At 38.2% G+C, this 15,449-nt stretch overlaps 1 protein-coding gene across 5 annotated transcripts in view; it reads left to right on the plus strand.

The window, feature by feature from the left end:
* Nucleotides 1-15,449, plus strand: part of LOC128706599 (uncharacterized) — a 482,754-nt gene that overhangs the window by 329,533 nt on the left and 137,772 nt on the right. For 4 of the 5 annotated variants that reach the window (XM_070090188.1, XM_070090200.1, XM_070090197.1 and 1 more), the window contains exons 17-21: nucleotides 896-1,192; nucleotides 7,801-7,911; nucleotides 8,353-8,517; nucleotides 10,316-10,413; nucleotides 12,743-12,881. In XM_070090188.1, coding sequence (XP_069946289.1) covers nucleotides 896-1,192; nucleotides 7,801-7,911; nucleotides 8,353-8,517; nucleotides 10,316-10,413; nucleotides 12,743-12,881 — 810 coding nt within the window. Of the gene's footprint in view, nucleotides 1-895; nucleotides 1,193-7,800; nucleotides 7,912-8,352; nucleotides 8,518-10,315; nucleotides 10,414-12,742; nucleotides 12,882-13,001; nucleotides 13,780-15,449 lie in introns of those variants that run through there. The other variant, XM_070090204.1, reaches the window with a different exon arrangement.

Genomic DNA, 15,449 nt, shown 5'->3' on the forward strand with positions numbered 1-15,449 from the left:
AGTACTTGAGGGCCTTGTCTAAAATTTACACACTGCCATAACGACATACTGGAGCAAGTGATATGAGAGGAAGTGCAAAATAAACCTAGTGAAGAGCAGGGATGCCATGGGCTCAATAAGGGAAAACTGTCTCAACATCTGTGGCCCCAGACTATTGAACATCTTACCAGAAGCTCTCAGAAACACTTCTGGAACAAGTGTAGAAGTCTTTAAGAGAAAACTGGACAAGTATCTTCACCAAGCACCAGATCAACCAGGCTGTGATGGATATGTGCATCAGTGGGCCACCAGCAGCAGCAGTCTGATTCACCAGTCAAACACCAAATGAGCCTGGCTCAAGAGTGGGCTTTGGGAGTAGAAAATTTTTCAGAACTCGTCTAAGGTATACAAGCTGGAAGTAGTGGACAGTCTGGAATATCGTACACCCACTCCTCCCCATTAGTCTGTTAATGAGAGACTTCACTGTACATCATTATCATCTCATAATAAGGTTTAATTTTACTTCACTATTACATTGCATGAGATTTCTTTGCATTCTTTCGTCATAGTGTTGCTTGCTCTTACATATTTGTACAGGTTTCGATAATCACTCGCTACATTCAAGATTTTTCTAGTAATCTTGAGGTTTTGTTTATTTTCCATAACACTTGCTCTCAAAACAACAAGTGCCATTTTGCTTTCCTAACAAAAAATTACCATCTTTCTTGCCCAACAAAAAACACCATCTTGCTTTCTTTGCATTTACACTTCAGTTATTTTCCATTGCATCACATTGAAAACTTAATTTACATTCTTGCCCATTTCTTTCATTTATACATGACATAGATTTGATCTATCTTCTCTTTAAATAATGAGAGCAGACCCTTAATATCTGCCTACCACTTCCACTCCTCAGGCCCTCTATCGCAACGTTAAAAATCTCAGCTTGAGTCCCAGCGGTCAGGTTGGGCTGTCTGGTGCCATACCCCGATCCACACCAGGGATAAATACCACCAACCTCCCTCGACCCCAGTTTCCACAGCCAAGACAGTACCAACCACAATTTCCTCAACATAACTACCAATACTTTCCCCAGCAACAGAGCCTGTCTAACATACAAGGAAGTAGTCGCAGCGTAGCTAACTCTGAGAGCTCTCTCTATGATCACCTGATCTTCAACGACTCCCATATAAGTGCTGCTCACCCACAGCAGGTTAGTAACAGAATGCATGAGTGTAATCAAAGCAGAATGTGTTTAATCTCTCCTTGTTGAAGACTTTGATTGAGTCTTCATTTTTGTGGTTAATTATTTAAAATCTGGCTGGTAGGATGTGAGGTCTGTTCTAAGAAGCTCAGTGAGGTGGCCGTTAGTGAGGATAGGATGATGTTTTGACTTGATAAATTTCATTACAGAGAAGAGAGATTCACAGCAGTAAGTTGTCCCAAAAACAGAGAGTACGTAGTTGGAAGCCAATTTTCTGAAGATTGGGATACTTTGCTTCTGGGATGTGTTTGCAAAAATCAGTCAGAGATGAGCTTTTATGTACTGTCTTCAAACCAACATCTTCCTGCAGCTCAATAAGCCCTGTTTTTATTGAAGCAACATCTGAGGCAAAAAGCTGTAACAACAGGACATCCATCATTGATGACATCAATCACTAAAGGATTCACAAGAAATTCAAAACATGGCTTTAACTTTTTTAGTTTCTCAAACCTGTTCTCAAAATCATTATAAAGTGTTTCTAAGTTCCTTCATTTTGTTTCAATTTACTGTATTTAATTTCAACATCAGGAAAAGCAGTTATTCATAGGGTTGGGAAAGTGGTCAGATTTCTTTGTTGCAAGATCTCTTTGAAAAAACCTTATTTTATTCTGAAAACTGAAAGAGCAGGTTCTGTAATAACTGTTCCTTCCTTGAAGTGCCACGTTTAAATATTGGAGGTGTTGCATTACATCTGTGAAGAACATCAGATACTGTACCCATTCATTATCTTCTAGTTGTGGGTATTTCTTTTCTTTCATGAAAGCAATGATTGGTTCAAAAAGAGCCACAACTTATTCAAAAGATTGGTAGTTGATAGCGATCTTACAATACAGTAGAATGAAATGTTACTTTGCTTTTTTTCAGGCTCCAGCTCCTCATTTAACCCTTTCAGGGTCCGTGTCGTAGATCTACGGCTTCACGTTCAGGGTCCAAACCGTAGATCTATGCCATGAGCTCAGCTCACTCTAATAAGCTGTGAGTGGTAAATTTGGGCCTAGATATGAGAGAATACATCTATAATGAGAGAAAAAAAACTGAGACCGTGATTTTCGATTAAAACAGCGACTTTGCAGTGTTTTTTTCATATGTTTTTTATAGTTGTATTTGCAATTTCTTGGTCTCATTTGATAGAATGGAAGACATATTACAGAAATAGAGATGATTTTGATTGGTTTTAGCACTGGAAATGGCTTGAAACTGAGCTCAAAGTAGTGGAAATGTTAAATTTTTGCTGGTGTTCAAGAGTAAACAAACGACCTCACACGTCTAATATACGTCAGCTGGTGGGTCTAATATACATTCACAAATGTGGTGATGATACTTATACAATTATTACAATATTGCATAACGGTAAATCTTCTATTTTTTTGGTTTGAATAAAAATTCATTATGTGAATAAAAAATAAAAATGGAATTCATTTGTAAAGCCTCAAAACATAACTAATGAACAGAGGAAATGTTAATTTAGTGCCAGGAATACCTACATTGTTTATTCTGGACCCTATTTTGAAATTGGAATATTTTGAACTTTGTGTTAAATTGGCCAAATTACCAATTTCCAATCACTTTATTTTGTAGTTGAAACAGTTGACTTGGCAATTTCTTGTGCTCAATCGATAGAATAGAAGTAATACTAGTGAAATGGCTAAGAATTTGGTCGACATTTGGAATAATGTAATTGGCCTAAAATGGGAGTCAAAGTCGGCAAAATCGCCGATTCGTAAATATCGCTGACACACCAAAATTTGCGAGAGCATAATTTTGTCAATTTTCCATCAAATTTCGTATTTTTTGTTTTATTACCTTCAGAAAAAGATTCTTTACCATTTCATAAGAAATTTTTTTTTTTTTTTTTTAAATTCTTGGACCCTGGTGTGCACTTTGAAATTTGGCCTCTGGACCCTGAAAGGGTTAAATTTCTAAATTCACAGTGTGTTTTTGCACTTGTTCAAATGAAGTTCATTTTCTAAAATGCAGCTTATGACATTGTTGAACTTGAAGTGTTTGCTTACTAAATGCTCAAGATGGATAATACAGTGAATACGAGACATTCAGGATAGTTGAGTTTGTGTGTCAGTTGCCCAACTAGGCGAGTATTTTGACCTACCAAAGCTGCTGCTTCGTCTGTTGTAATGTAAACAAGTTTATGCAATGATAGTTGAGCATTTAATAAAGCTTTGTTAAGTGCATTTTTTATATTACTTTTTGTGATTTCCTTTAAGTTTATGAGGTCTCAGAATTCTTTTACATTTCCATCGTTTGTAACGTAGCAAACAAATATAGCTAGCAGAGGGATATCTTAAATGTCTGTAGATTCATCCAGTGCTAAGCTGAAAGCAACACAGCTTTTCAGATCATTCTGCAGTGAACATATGATTGTAGAATTAATTTCAGAAATGTCTCTTTCAGTAGTGTAGCAGGAGATAGAAATTTGTCCTATTGCCTGTTTGAGTTTTCAGTTCTCGGAAGTGAGAATTTCAGCCACATAACTAATGTTCTTTTCTACAAATTCTCCATGACTGTAAGGTATTCCATGCTATAACAAAACTAGTTTCAGTAGCCAAATCACTTTGCTCACAAAGGGAAAATAGGTTATTTTGTTGAGTGACAAAATTAGATTTCAAAAATTTTATCTTATTATTTCATAGTTCTTATTCAGGAGAAAATTCAGATGCAAACTTTTTATGGTTTCATTCATGGTGATACTTTAAATTATTGGTTTTAAATTTGCTGATGGTTGTGTGACAGATAAGGCAGGGTCATTTCACCTTAAACAGTAAAAACAAAATTGTCCTCCCATTGTTGGTTAAACACACTGCCTTCTTGTTTGTATTTGTTTTATACACTTCTGTTGCTCGGTCATTTTAAACAACGGTTTTATAATTTTAAAATCAGTCATAAGTACTTGTTAATCAGAAAAATACTTATCTACACTGCACTACACTAGTTAATGTTCCTCTACTGCCGCAAACATGTAACTGGCATGTGCGTATAGCCTGGAGAATGATGGTGCAGACCCAGTTGCATCATCCATAGTTATTTAACCCCTTGAGGGTCCATGCCATAGTTCTACGGCTTTGAAGCAAGGGTCAGTGCCATAGTTCTATGGCTTTGAAGCAAGGGTCAGTGCCATAGTACTACATCATGAGCTCATCTCACTCGGATAAGCTGTGAGCTGTAAATTTGGGCCTAGATATGAGAGAATGGGTTTATGTGGTAAGTGTGCACCATACAAAAAATCTTGTAGCACACAGTGCATAATGAGAAAAAAAACTGCGACTGTGTTTTTGGATTTAAACATTGGCTTTGCAGTGTACTTTTGTATGGTTTTTATGGTTGTATTCACGTTTTTTTTAGTCTCATTTGATAAAATGGAAGGCATATTACAAAAATAGAGATGATTTTGATTGGTTTTAGGAATGAAAATAGCTTGAAATTGAACTCAAAGTAGTGGAAATGTTCAATTTTTGCTGATGTTCTAGAGTAAACAAATCACAGTGTACGTCCAATACACGTCATCTGGTAGATCTAATGTGTGTTCATGAATGCATTGATATTATTTATACAATTATTGCAATATTGCATAATAGTTGATCTTCTGTTTTTTTGGTGTGACTAAAAATTCTTTGTGTGAATAAAAATCTAAATGGTATTCATGTATAAAGTCTGGAAACATAACTAATGAAGAGAGGAAATGTTATTTTAGCGTTAGGAAGGCCTGCATTGTTTATTCTGGACCCTGTTTTGAAAATGGAATATTTTGAAATTTGTGTGAAACTGGCCCAATTACTAATTTCTGATCATTTTATTGAATAGTTGAAATAGATGATTGGGCAGTTTTTTATGTTCAGTTGATAAAATAGAAAGCATACTAACAAAATAGCTAAGAATTTGGTCAGTTGGAACAATGTAATTGGCCTAAAATAGGAGTTGAAGTAGGCAAAATCGCTGATGTGTAAATATCGCTGACATTGCAAAATTCGCGAAAGCGTAATTTTCCCAATTTTCCATCAGATTTTGTACTTTAAGTTCTTGGACCCTGTGGACACTTCAGATTGGGGGTCTGGACTCTCAAGGGGTTAAAACTTGTTTTGATTATGTGCACAAATTTAAATAGCAAATTGGATACATAATGCATGAGGATGTTTGAAAAGATGATGTGAATTACCCGTATATATATATAAAAAAAAAAAAATTATAAAACTGGGATGCTTGAATGTGCGTGGATGTAGTGCGGATGACAAGAAACAGATGATTGCTGATGTTATGAATGAAAAGAAGTTGGATGTCCTGGCCCTAAGCGAAACAAAGCTGAAGGGGGTAGGGGAGTTTCGGTGGGGGGAAATAAATGGGATTAAATCTGGAGTATCTGAGAGAGTTAGAGCAAAGGAAGGGGTCGCAGTAATGTTGAAGGATCAGTTATGGAAGGAGAAAAGAGAATATGAATGTGTAAATTCAAGAATTATGTGGATTAAAGTAAAGGTTGGATGCGAAAAGTGGGTCATAATAAGTGTGTATGCACCTGGAGAAGAGAGGAATGTAGAGGAGAGAGAGAGATTTTGGGAGATGTTAAGTGAATGTATAGGAGCCTTTGAACCAAGTGAGAGAGTCAGTGTGGTAGGGGATCTGAATGCTAAAGTAGGAGAAACTTTTAGAGAGGGTGTGGTAGGTAAGTTTGGGGTGCCAGGTGTAAATGATAATGGAAGCCCTTTGATTGAACTTTGTATAGAAAGGGGTTTAGTTATAGGTAATACATATTTTAAGAAAAAGAGGATAAATAAGTATACAAGATATGATGTAGGGCAAAATGACAGTAGTTTGTTGGATTATGTATTGGTAGATAAAAGACTGTTGAGTAGACTTCAGGATGTACATGTTTATAGAGGGGCCACAGATATATCAGATCACTTTCTAGTTGTAGCTACACTGAGAGTAAAAGGTAGATGGGATACAAGGAGAATAGAAGCATCAGGGAAGAGAGAGGTGAAGGTTTATAAACTAAAAGAGGAGGCAGTTAGGGTAAGATATAAACAGCTATTGGAGGATAGATGGGCTAATGAGAGCATAGGAAATGGGATCGAAGAGGTATGGGGTAGGTTTAAAAATGTAGTGTTAGAGTGTTCAGCAGAAGTTTGTGGTTACAGGAAAGTGGGTGCGGGAGGGAAGAGGAGCGATTGGTGGAATGATGATGTAAAGAGAGTAGTAAGGGAGAAAAAGATAGCATATGAGAAGTTTTTACAAAGTAGAAGTGATGCAAGGAGGGAAGAGTATATGGAGAAAACGAGAGAGGTTAAGAGAGTGGTGAAGCAATGTAAAAAGAGAGCAAATGAGAGAGTGGGTGAAATGTTATCAACAAATTTTGTTGAAAATATGAAAAAGTTTTGGAGTGAGATAAACAAGTTAAGGAAGCCTAGAGAACAAATGGATTTGTCAGTTAAAAATAGGAGAGGAGAGTTATTAAATGGAGAGTTAGAGGTATTGGGAAGATGGAGGGAATATTTTGAGGAATTGTTAAATGTCGATGAAGATAGGGAAGCTGTGATTTCGTGTATAGGGCAAGGAGGAATAACATCTTGTAGGAGTGAGGAAGAGCCAGTTGTGAGTGTGGGGGAAGTTCATGAGGCAGTAGGTAAAATGAAAGGGGGTAAGGCAGCTGGGATTGATGGGATAAAGATTTTTTTTTTATTATCACACTGGCCGATTCCCACCAAGGCAGGGTGGCCCGAAAAAGAAAAACTTTCACCATCATTCACTCCATCACTGTCTTGCCAGAAGGGTGCTTTACACTACAGTTTTTAAACTGCAACATTAACACCCCTCCTTCAGAGTGCAGGCACTGTACTTCCCATCTCCAGGACTCAAGTCCGGCCTGCCGGATTTAATACTTCATGAATTACAAATGCAGTCCATAAAAGATTAAGAATTTATGATGATCATTTATGATTGGGAATGATTCAACACAAATTTGTTGATTTTATAAAATACAGTATTCTTTCTTTCAACACACCTGCCGCATCCCACCGAGGCGGGGTGGCCCAAAAGGAAAAACGAAAGTTTCTGCTTTTACATTTAATAACATATACAGGAGAAGGGGTTACTAGCCCCTTGCTCCTGGTATTTTAGTTGCCTCTTACAACACGCATGGCTTACGGAGGAAGAATTCTGTTCCACTCACCCATGGAGGTAAGAGGAAATAAACAAGAACAAGAACTAGTAAGAAAATAGAAGAAAACCCAGAGGGGTGTGTATATATATGCTTGTACATGTATGTGTAGTGTGACCTAAGTGTAAGTAGAAGTAGCAAGATGTACCTGAAACCTTGCATGTTTAAGAGAGAGAAAAATGGACACCAGCAATCCTACCATCATGTAAAACAATTACAGGCTTTCGTTTTACACTCACTTGGCAGGACAGTAGTACCTCCCTGGGCGGTTGCAGTCTACCAACCTACTACCTAGAAAAATACAGTATATGTGAATAAATAATTTAGTGGTTAAGTATTTGCCAATATTTAATTATTATTGTTTGGATGAGTAAGCAGTTGTGGTGTTTTTTAGGTTGTGGAGGACTGGATATGTCAGAGTGAAGGGGATGGAAGAGGAGAGAAACTGCAGAATCAGCCAGAAACAGTTGGCTCCTCACCAGAAGATGCACACCACATCACACATGTATGTTGTGTGTGTGTCCATGTCTATCTGCCTACTTCTGGATTCAATTTTCCATTTCTTTATATGTAGTAGTGAGATGTGTCCAGATCCATTTTGAACCTCTTCTCGTCTTTACTGTTTTTTATTCTCATCAAGTTGACTTCAATTTAGTCCCATCTCAGATGTCATTCAGGCAAACCAGAAACAGTACTGGTCATAATACCAATCCTTGCAGAACCCCACCAGTTACTTTTCCTCATTCTGACTTCTCTTCTCTGACAATTGCTCTTTGCTTCCTTTCCCTAAGGATTTTTCAATCCACTGGATTACACTCCCTGTTATTCCTGTCTCTTCCTTAAGTTTTTGGTCCAGCCTCTTATGAGGCACAATATATCAATCTAAGACAATGTACCCCCTCTCCCTCCCTTTCCCCCCCATTCTAATGTTCATTATTTGTTTTAGCCACTGAATAATGACACTGAGTACCTAACATTCGAGACCCTGGTTTCATCGGCGGTGAGGACAAGTGTAGAGATATTACAAAGCCAGGCAGGTGGGACTCTGGCAGCCGGGACCGCTGTCTCCCTACACCTGCTCAACTCACTGCACACCACACTTGTTGCTCAGGTCAGTTATGCTTATATGGTTTTAACCTGTAAACGGTCCAAACGTATATACATGTATACGTTTTTTCAACATTTGAAAGTATGTAAAAAAAGTAATCTTTTTGTTTTTCTACATTTGAAAATGTGTAAAAAACTTTGATTTACTTTTTTTTTTGTTATATTTGAAAACATGTAAAAAAAAATTTGATCTACTTTTGTAGCACTACACATGTGAATGTAGATCTGCTTGGACCGTTTACGGGTTAAAGATCATTTATTAATCTCTGGATAACATTGATAACCTTTTGACAGGCTTGGGTTTAGTATGTACAATTTTAAATTTTTTATTTTTATTATCACACTGGCCGATTCCCACCAAGGCAGGGTGGCCCGAAAAAGAAAAACTTTCACCATCATTCACTCCATCACTGTCTTGCCAGAAGGGTGCTTTACACTACAGTTTTTAAACTGCAACATTAACACCCTTGCTTTACATATATTTTTAGGATGGAGCTTGAATGCAAAAATTTGGAAAAATCTTTATGATGATGGGATCAGATCCTCTACAGTCTGACTTGAAAAAAAAAATAGATTAATAACAAAGAGGTGTAACCATTACATAGGGCAACATTTACATTTTTTTTTCAACACTTCAGCCATCTCCCACCAAGGCAGAGTGATACAAACAAGAAAGAAACAATTTCAACCTCGTTCAGCACTTTCACCATCATTCACACACAATCACTGTCTTTGCAGAGGTGCATAGGTACAACAGTTCAGATGTCACTCCAAACATCAAATATCCCAAACCCTTCCTTTATAGTGTAGGCATTGTACGTCCCACCTCCAGGGCTCGAGTTCGGCTAACTGGTTTCCCTTAATCCCTTCACAAAATATTACCCAGCTCACACTCCAACAGAAATCGTTTTCTAATGCAGCCTCTCCTCACTTAGCAACGTACTTGTTTACCAACAATTCAGACTTATGACGGGCTCTCTGACCAGTATGCATACCTAAATAATGTACATTAGAGCTGATTTCCTCTTTTCTATTTATTACAGTATACAGTGCACTACTATATAAACATTTAAAAATATACTAAAAATGTTATAAATAGTGCATTGCTGACATTAAAACAATATCAGAGATGGTTGACACAAACCCACTACCATTATAGTATGCTCCTTGCTTAGCGATGAAATCATTTACCGATGTGGTCTTAGGAATGGAACTCCGTCGTTAAGTGAGGAGAGACTGTATGAATCATACTTTAATGAGTATAATTGTACAAAGTTTTATTTTGTTGATACCAATGTTTATTTTTGGAAGTGTAAACAAATGAATATTGAACTAGCAAATGGTAGTTTTGAAATTTTTTGACTTCCAAATGGTTAAATGTATGGTTTTGGAAGCAAATGGCAGGTGGAAACTTTTATCACATTTCCTTACACATGTAACATTGCAGCTAACAGCTCCTCTCTCTCTTTGCAGAAGATATGCAAATACCGATTTATTCCAGCCATAAAATCCATTGGCAAATTGTTCCCCCTCTCTCCTACATACCCTAACTTGAACCTCACTCTGCATATAGGCTCTTTACTAGTTTTAGTAATCTACTACCTATTTCATACATTTGCAACATCTGCCACATTGCTTCCCTATCCACCTTATTGTATTCCTTTTCTAATCAGCATTTCATAGATAAATAATTTCTGAATAAATTTAGGATGTGATGCAATAATATTCTCACCTATATCATGATTTTCTTATTAATTTAGTAATGTTCCTAACTTGTTTTCTTCACATTTTTATATTTTCAGATCCAAACTCAAGCTCAATCTCTTCAGCTGCCTCAGAGTTTTCTGTCCTCTGTTGACACTGAGCTTAAGGGTGCTCTTCAAGCCTTCATTGGAAAACCGTGAGTATACTTTTAATTAAATAGAAGAAATTCGTTGGCATGCATGTTTGTTTGTGATTAATTGCCTATCTATATCCACAGGAGCAGAACTATGATTATAATATTAGGTATCAGATTTATCACCTACCTCCTCTTATAATCTGTTCCATCTTTGCATCACTTAAAATTCAAAATTTTATTTTCAGAATCTTAAATAGTAGAACAGTGACTTAATTCTTTAACTGTTAGCTACTCTATGCTGGGAAATTTGGAACATAGAGGTTGCTGTTTTAAAGAGCTCATTTCAGAATATCGTACCTTGTTTGTATAGGTGTCTCCGTACAGTAAAATTGGTTTGATTTTATTAATAATCCAGTTCTCTTATCAGCACTTGGTTAAGTATAGTATATATTTTTGAAGCAATATTTTCTCTGATGTGCTGTGTGAACCCATATAGGCCTACAGTTTTTTCTTAGGCATCAGGATATAGTAGGTTACAACTTAAACAATTGAGGTGAGGACTAAAATGGCAACTGCAGCATCATGTGGTCTTCAGGCATGCTTTCTGTTATAGGATCTTGTCCTCTGAAAATTTGCCACCTACCCATTCTTCTCTTCTCTTCCAGTGCACCTGATGATAGACTAACCTTACATTCCTCATCCTCCCATCTTCCACCTACTGGGCTTCCTTCAACCTCCTGAAAGCCATATATCATCAGTGACCCCCCCTCATCCTTCCTCCCATTGCCTCTCCTTCCAGATCTCTTTGTTCATCTTTACCATTTTCCTGGCTGTCTCACTTATCGATTCATTAGCTGCCTTCTCTTAAGAGAGCATCTCTGCTAGTGACTTTCCCTCTTTATTCTCCCTGGGTCTACCTTTGTTTGTTCTCCTTCCTTTGTATCGGCCCCTGTATCATCCTTCTTATTTATTCTATGGTATTTTTTCAGCCCTAATTTCTTTTTCCAGCTTTAAACCTCTTTCTTCTACCATAGTAGCCTTTTTTGTCTGTTCTGTAGCTTCTTCCCTTGGTTTGTTGCATATTAATAAACTTTCCTTTGAAATACTTTCAAACTCCTATCTCAGAGTCCTTCCATCTATGGTCACTCTCATCCTTTTTATTTCCTCCTCCAGCTTCTGGGCTCTTTCCTCTGCCATTTTAGCCCTGTTTGCCTGTTCAGTGGCCTCTTCTCTCACTTTGGTGGTGAATGCTGCTTCAGGGATTGAGGATTCCTTCAAACTCCTCCTTTGATTAGTTGGCTCTTCATACCATCTATTATTGCTCCCAGGTAGTACCATCCTCTGCCCTCATGCTCTTCCACCCCTCATTTCTGAGTATCTCTCTGATTTACCATGTTTCTTGTTTACATGAGAGAAGCGTTTGGGTAAATATGTATGAGTTCATTTATGCACTCTCCTTCTTGTGGTTGCAAATGTGTGCATGAGTGCATCTGCATGTGTGAGAGTGAGCATGTTTGCATGCCTGTATGTAAGTGTGCATTCTTGTGCTTTCATGTATGTGTACATATGCACTCACCTGTATGTGGATGTATGTGTATGTGCACATGTTTGTGTATGGGGGTACATTCATGTTTAGGTGTGTGTGTGTGTATTCTTGCATTCATTCATATGAGTGGGTGTTTGTGTGTATGTGTATTCTCTCAGGGGCCTCTCTTGCCTTACATATTTACATGGTCTTCCCCTCTAGTGATGATAACCCTGAAAGACTGCTCTAATGTATTGGCAACAAAGTCTTCCTTCACTGGCTCAAACAACAACTGGCATTACCTATTCCTTACTAGCTGCTAGGTGTACTGTATCTGTATACTACTGTATGCTGCAGTCTGCCTATGGCTCTTGTGTTCCCTACACACACACTGCATATGTATGTGCATGCATTATGCTAGCTCACCCTGTGTGTACTTGTGTGTGACAGTCAACCTGTACGTGCATGTACCACAATAACTTTTTGCAACTGGGCAACTTTGGTGAGCTTTAAGGCCGACCAAGGATCTGCTGCATGACTCCACACCTACCATCACATACAGCAGATTTTGTTGTCCTCTCACTGGTCCATGGAAGTCATCACCACTCAAGAATTATGTGAAAAATAGGACACAAGGGAGGGCTCAGCAGGCTGAAGAAGGAAGTGAGGGTTAACAGAGGGTATGAGTGACAGAAATAGAAGTGGAATAAGTGTGTGAGGAAGAGGTGTCTGTCTTGTGGGGGATATGATGTGCTTGTGGGGATGACAGTAGGCAAAAAAGTTTACTTTATTCTTTATAATTTGGCTTGCACATTTTATCTTTGCATTAAACAACATACAAATGATATTTTTACACTTTACCAGCTTATTGGACGTCAGCAATGATGTGCCGTCAGTGGTGTCACAGGTATTGCTGACACAGTACTGTAGTGTGCTGGTTCAACGACTGCGTGATAACCACCCAGGGCTACCACAGACACCGACTAAGCTGCCTCAGAGCAAAGTAAGTCATTAGTATACTTAGTTTGTTATCTGTTACTTGAAAATTTGTATAAGTGTCCTAAAATTGAGATAGAAATATTTATTAATCTCTTTTTTTTCTTTTTTCTTTTTTTTCAACAAGTCGGCCATCTCCCACCTAGGCAGGGTGACCCAAAAAAGAAAGAAAAAATCCCCAAAACAAAAATACTTTCATCATTATTCAACATTGTTCAGTGGGATTGATGGGATAAAGATAGAAATGTTAAAAGCAGGTGGGGATATAGTTTTGGAGTGGTTGGTGCTATTATTTAATAAATGTATGGAAGAGGGTAAGGTACTTAGGGATTGGCAGAGAGCATGCATAGTTCCTTTGTATAAAGGCAGAGGGGACAAAAGAGAGTGCAAAAATTATAGGGGGATAAGTCTGTTGGGTATACCTGGTAAAATGTATGGTAGAGTTATTATTGAAAGAATTAAGAGTAAGACGGAGAATAGGGTAACAGATGGACAAGGAGGCTTTAGGAAAGGTAAGGGGTGTGTGGACCAAGTGTTTGCAGTGAAACATATAAGTGAACAGTATTTAGAAAAGGCTAAAGAGGTTTTTGTGGCATTTATGGATTTGGAAAAGGCGTATGACAAGGTGGATAGGGGGGCAATGTGGCAGATGTTGCAGGTGTATGGTATAGGAGGTAGGTTACTGAAAGCAGTGAAGAGTTTTTGCGAGGATGGTGAGGCTCAGGTTAGAGTATGTAGGAGAGAGGGAGATTATTTCCCAGTAAAAGTAGGCCTTAGACAAGGATGTGTGATGTCACCGTGGTTGTTTAATATACAGGTCTCCCTCAACATTCGCGAGGGTTAGGGGATCAAGAACCTCGCGAATGTTTGGTGCCCCAAAATATTGTAAGGAAATCTAATACAATACTGCTTCCTTAACTTGTTGAACCATGAACAATCATAAAATACATGAAAATGTCGTAAATTGTACTAAATACATACATGTTATGGAGGCATTGGTATTTAATAACATACATGTTATTAAATACCACTGCCTCCACCAATGCCTCCACCACTTCCTCAACTACTTCCTCAACCACTTCCTCAACCACTGCGAGTCCCTACTGCCCTCCCTCCGACCCCGCAACTGGCAGCCAGCCCTCCCACCACTCAGTGTGGTGAGTGTTTTGTTTGTTCATTATTTGCTATTAAACTACAGTATAAATAATGTAAACACATTCATGACTACATATTGGAATGGCTATTTGGACAGGTATTTGATGGTGACATCATGTGTTTACTCTTGAACACAGCAAAGAATCAAACATTTCTGCTACTGCTAATAATAACAATAGTAATAATAATAATAATAACAAATGCAGTAGAATTGAAGAAGGAAATTGTACAAAAATGCAAGGGAGTGGTTGACACATCGTCAGTGTGGCTTTGTTTATGCTGGAGTGAGCATTAGTCTCCGTGCTCTTCCAAACATTTCACAATAATTCACTGTGTTTGGTGCTTGTAGATTGAGTGCGACTGGAGTGGTAGAGGCAGTGGTTGAGGAAGCGGTTGAGGCAGTGGGTGAGGCAGTGGGTGAGGCAGTGGGTGAGGCAGTGGGTGAGGCAGTGGGTGAGGCAGTGGGTGAGGCAGTGGTTGAGGCAGTGGTTGAGGCAGCAGTTGAGGTGCTGGTGGAGGCAGCGGTTTAGGCAGGGGTTGAGGCAGCAGTTGAGGCAATGGTGGAGGCAGCAGTTGAGGCAGTGGTATTTAATAACATGTTATAAATAATAATAATACATATTAACATTTATTATTATTATTAACATGTATGTTATTAAAAACTTTATAAAACTGGGTTGCTTAAATGTGCGTGGATGTAGTGCGGATGACAAGAAACAGATGATTGCTGATGTTATGAATGAAAAGAAGTTGGATGTCCTGGCCCAAAGCGAAACAAAGCTGAAGGGGGTAGGAGAGTTTCAGTGGGGGGAAATAAATGGGATTAAATCTGGAGTATCTGAGAGAGTTAGAGCAAAGGAAGGGGTAGCAGTAATGTTAAATGATCAGTTATGGAAGGAGAAAAGAGAATATGAATGTGTAAATTCAAGAATTATGTGGATTAAAGTCAAGGTTGGATGCGAGAAGTGGGTCATAATAAGCGTGTATGCACCTGGAGAAGAGAGGAATGCAGAGGAGAGAGAGAGATTTTGGGAGATGTTAAGTGAATGTATAGGAGCCTTTGAACCAAGTGAGAGAGTAATTGTGGTAGGGGACTTGAATGCTAAAGTAGGAGAAACTTTTAGAGAGGGTGTGGTAGGTAAGTTTGGGGTGCCAGGTGTAAATGATAATGGGAGCCCTTTGATTGAACTTTGTATAGAAAGGGGTTTAGTTATAGGTAATACATATTTTAAGAAAAAGAGGATAAATAAGTATACACGATATGATGTAGGGCGAAATGACAGTAGTTTGTTGGATTATGTATTGGTAGATAAAAGACTGTTGAGTAGACTTCAGGATGTACATGTTTATAGAGGGGCCACAGATATATCAGATCACTTTCTAGTTGTAGCTACACTGAGAGTAAAAGGTAGATGGGATA

Source organism: Cherax quadricarinatus, chromosome 3, assembly GCF_038502225.1.
Source record: "Cherax quadricarinatus isolate ZL_2023a chromosome 3, ASM3850222v1, whole genome shotgun sequence".
Classification (NCBI taxonomy): Eukaryota; Metazoa; Arthropoda; class Malacostraca; order Decapoda; family Parastacidae; genus Cherax; species Cherax quadricarinatus.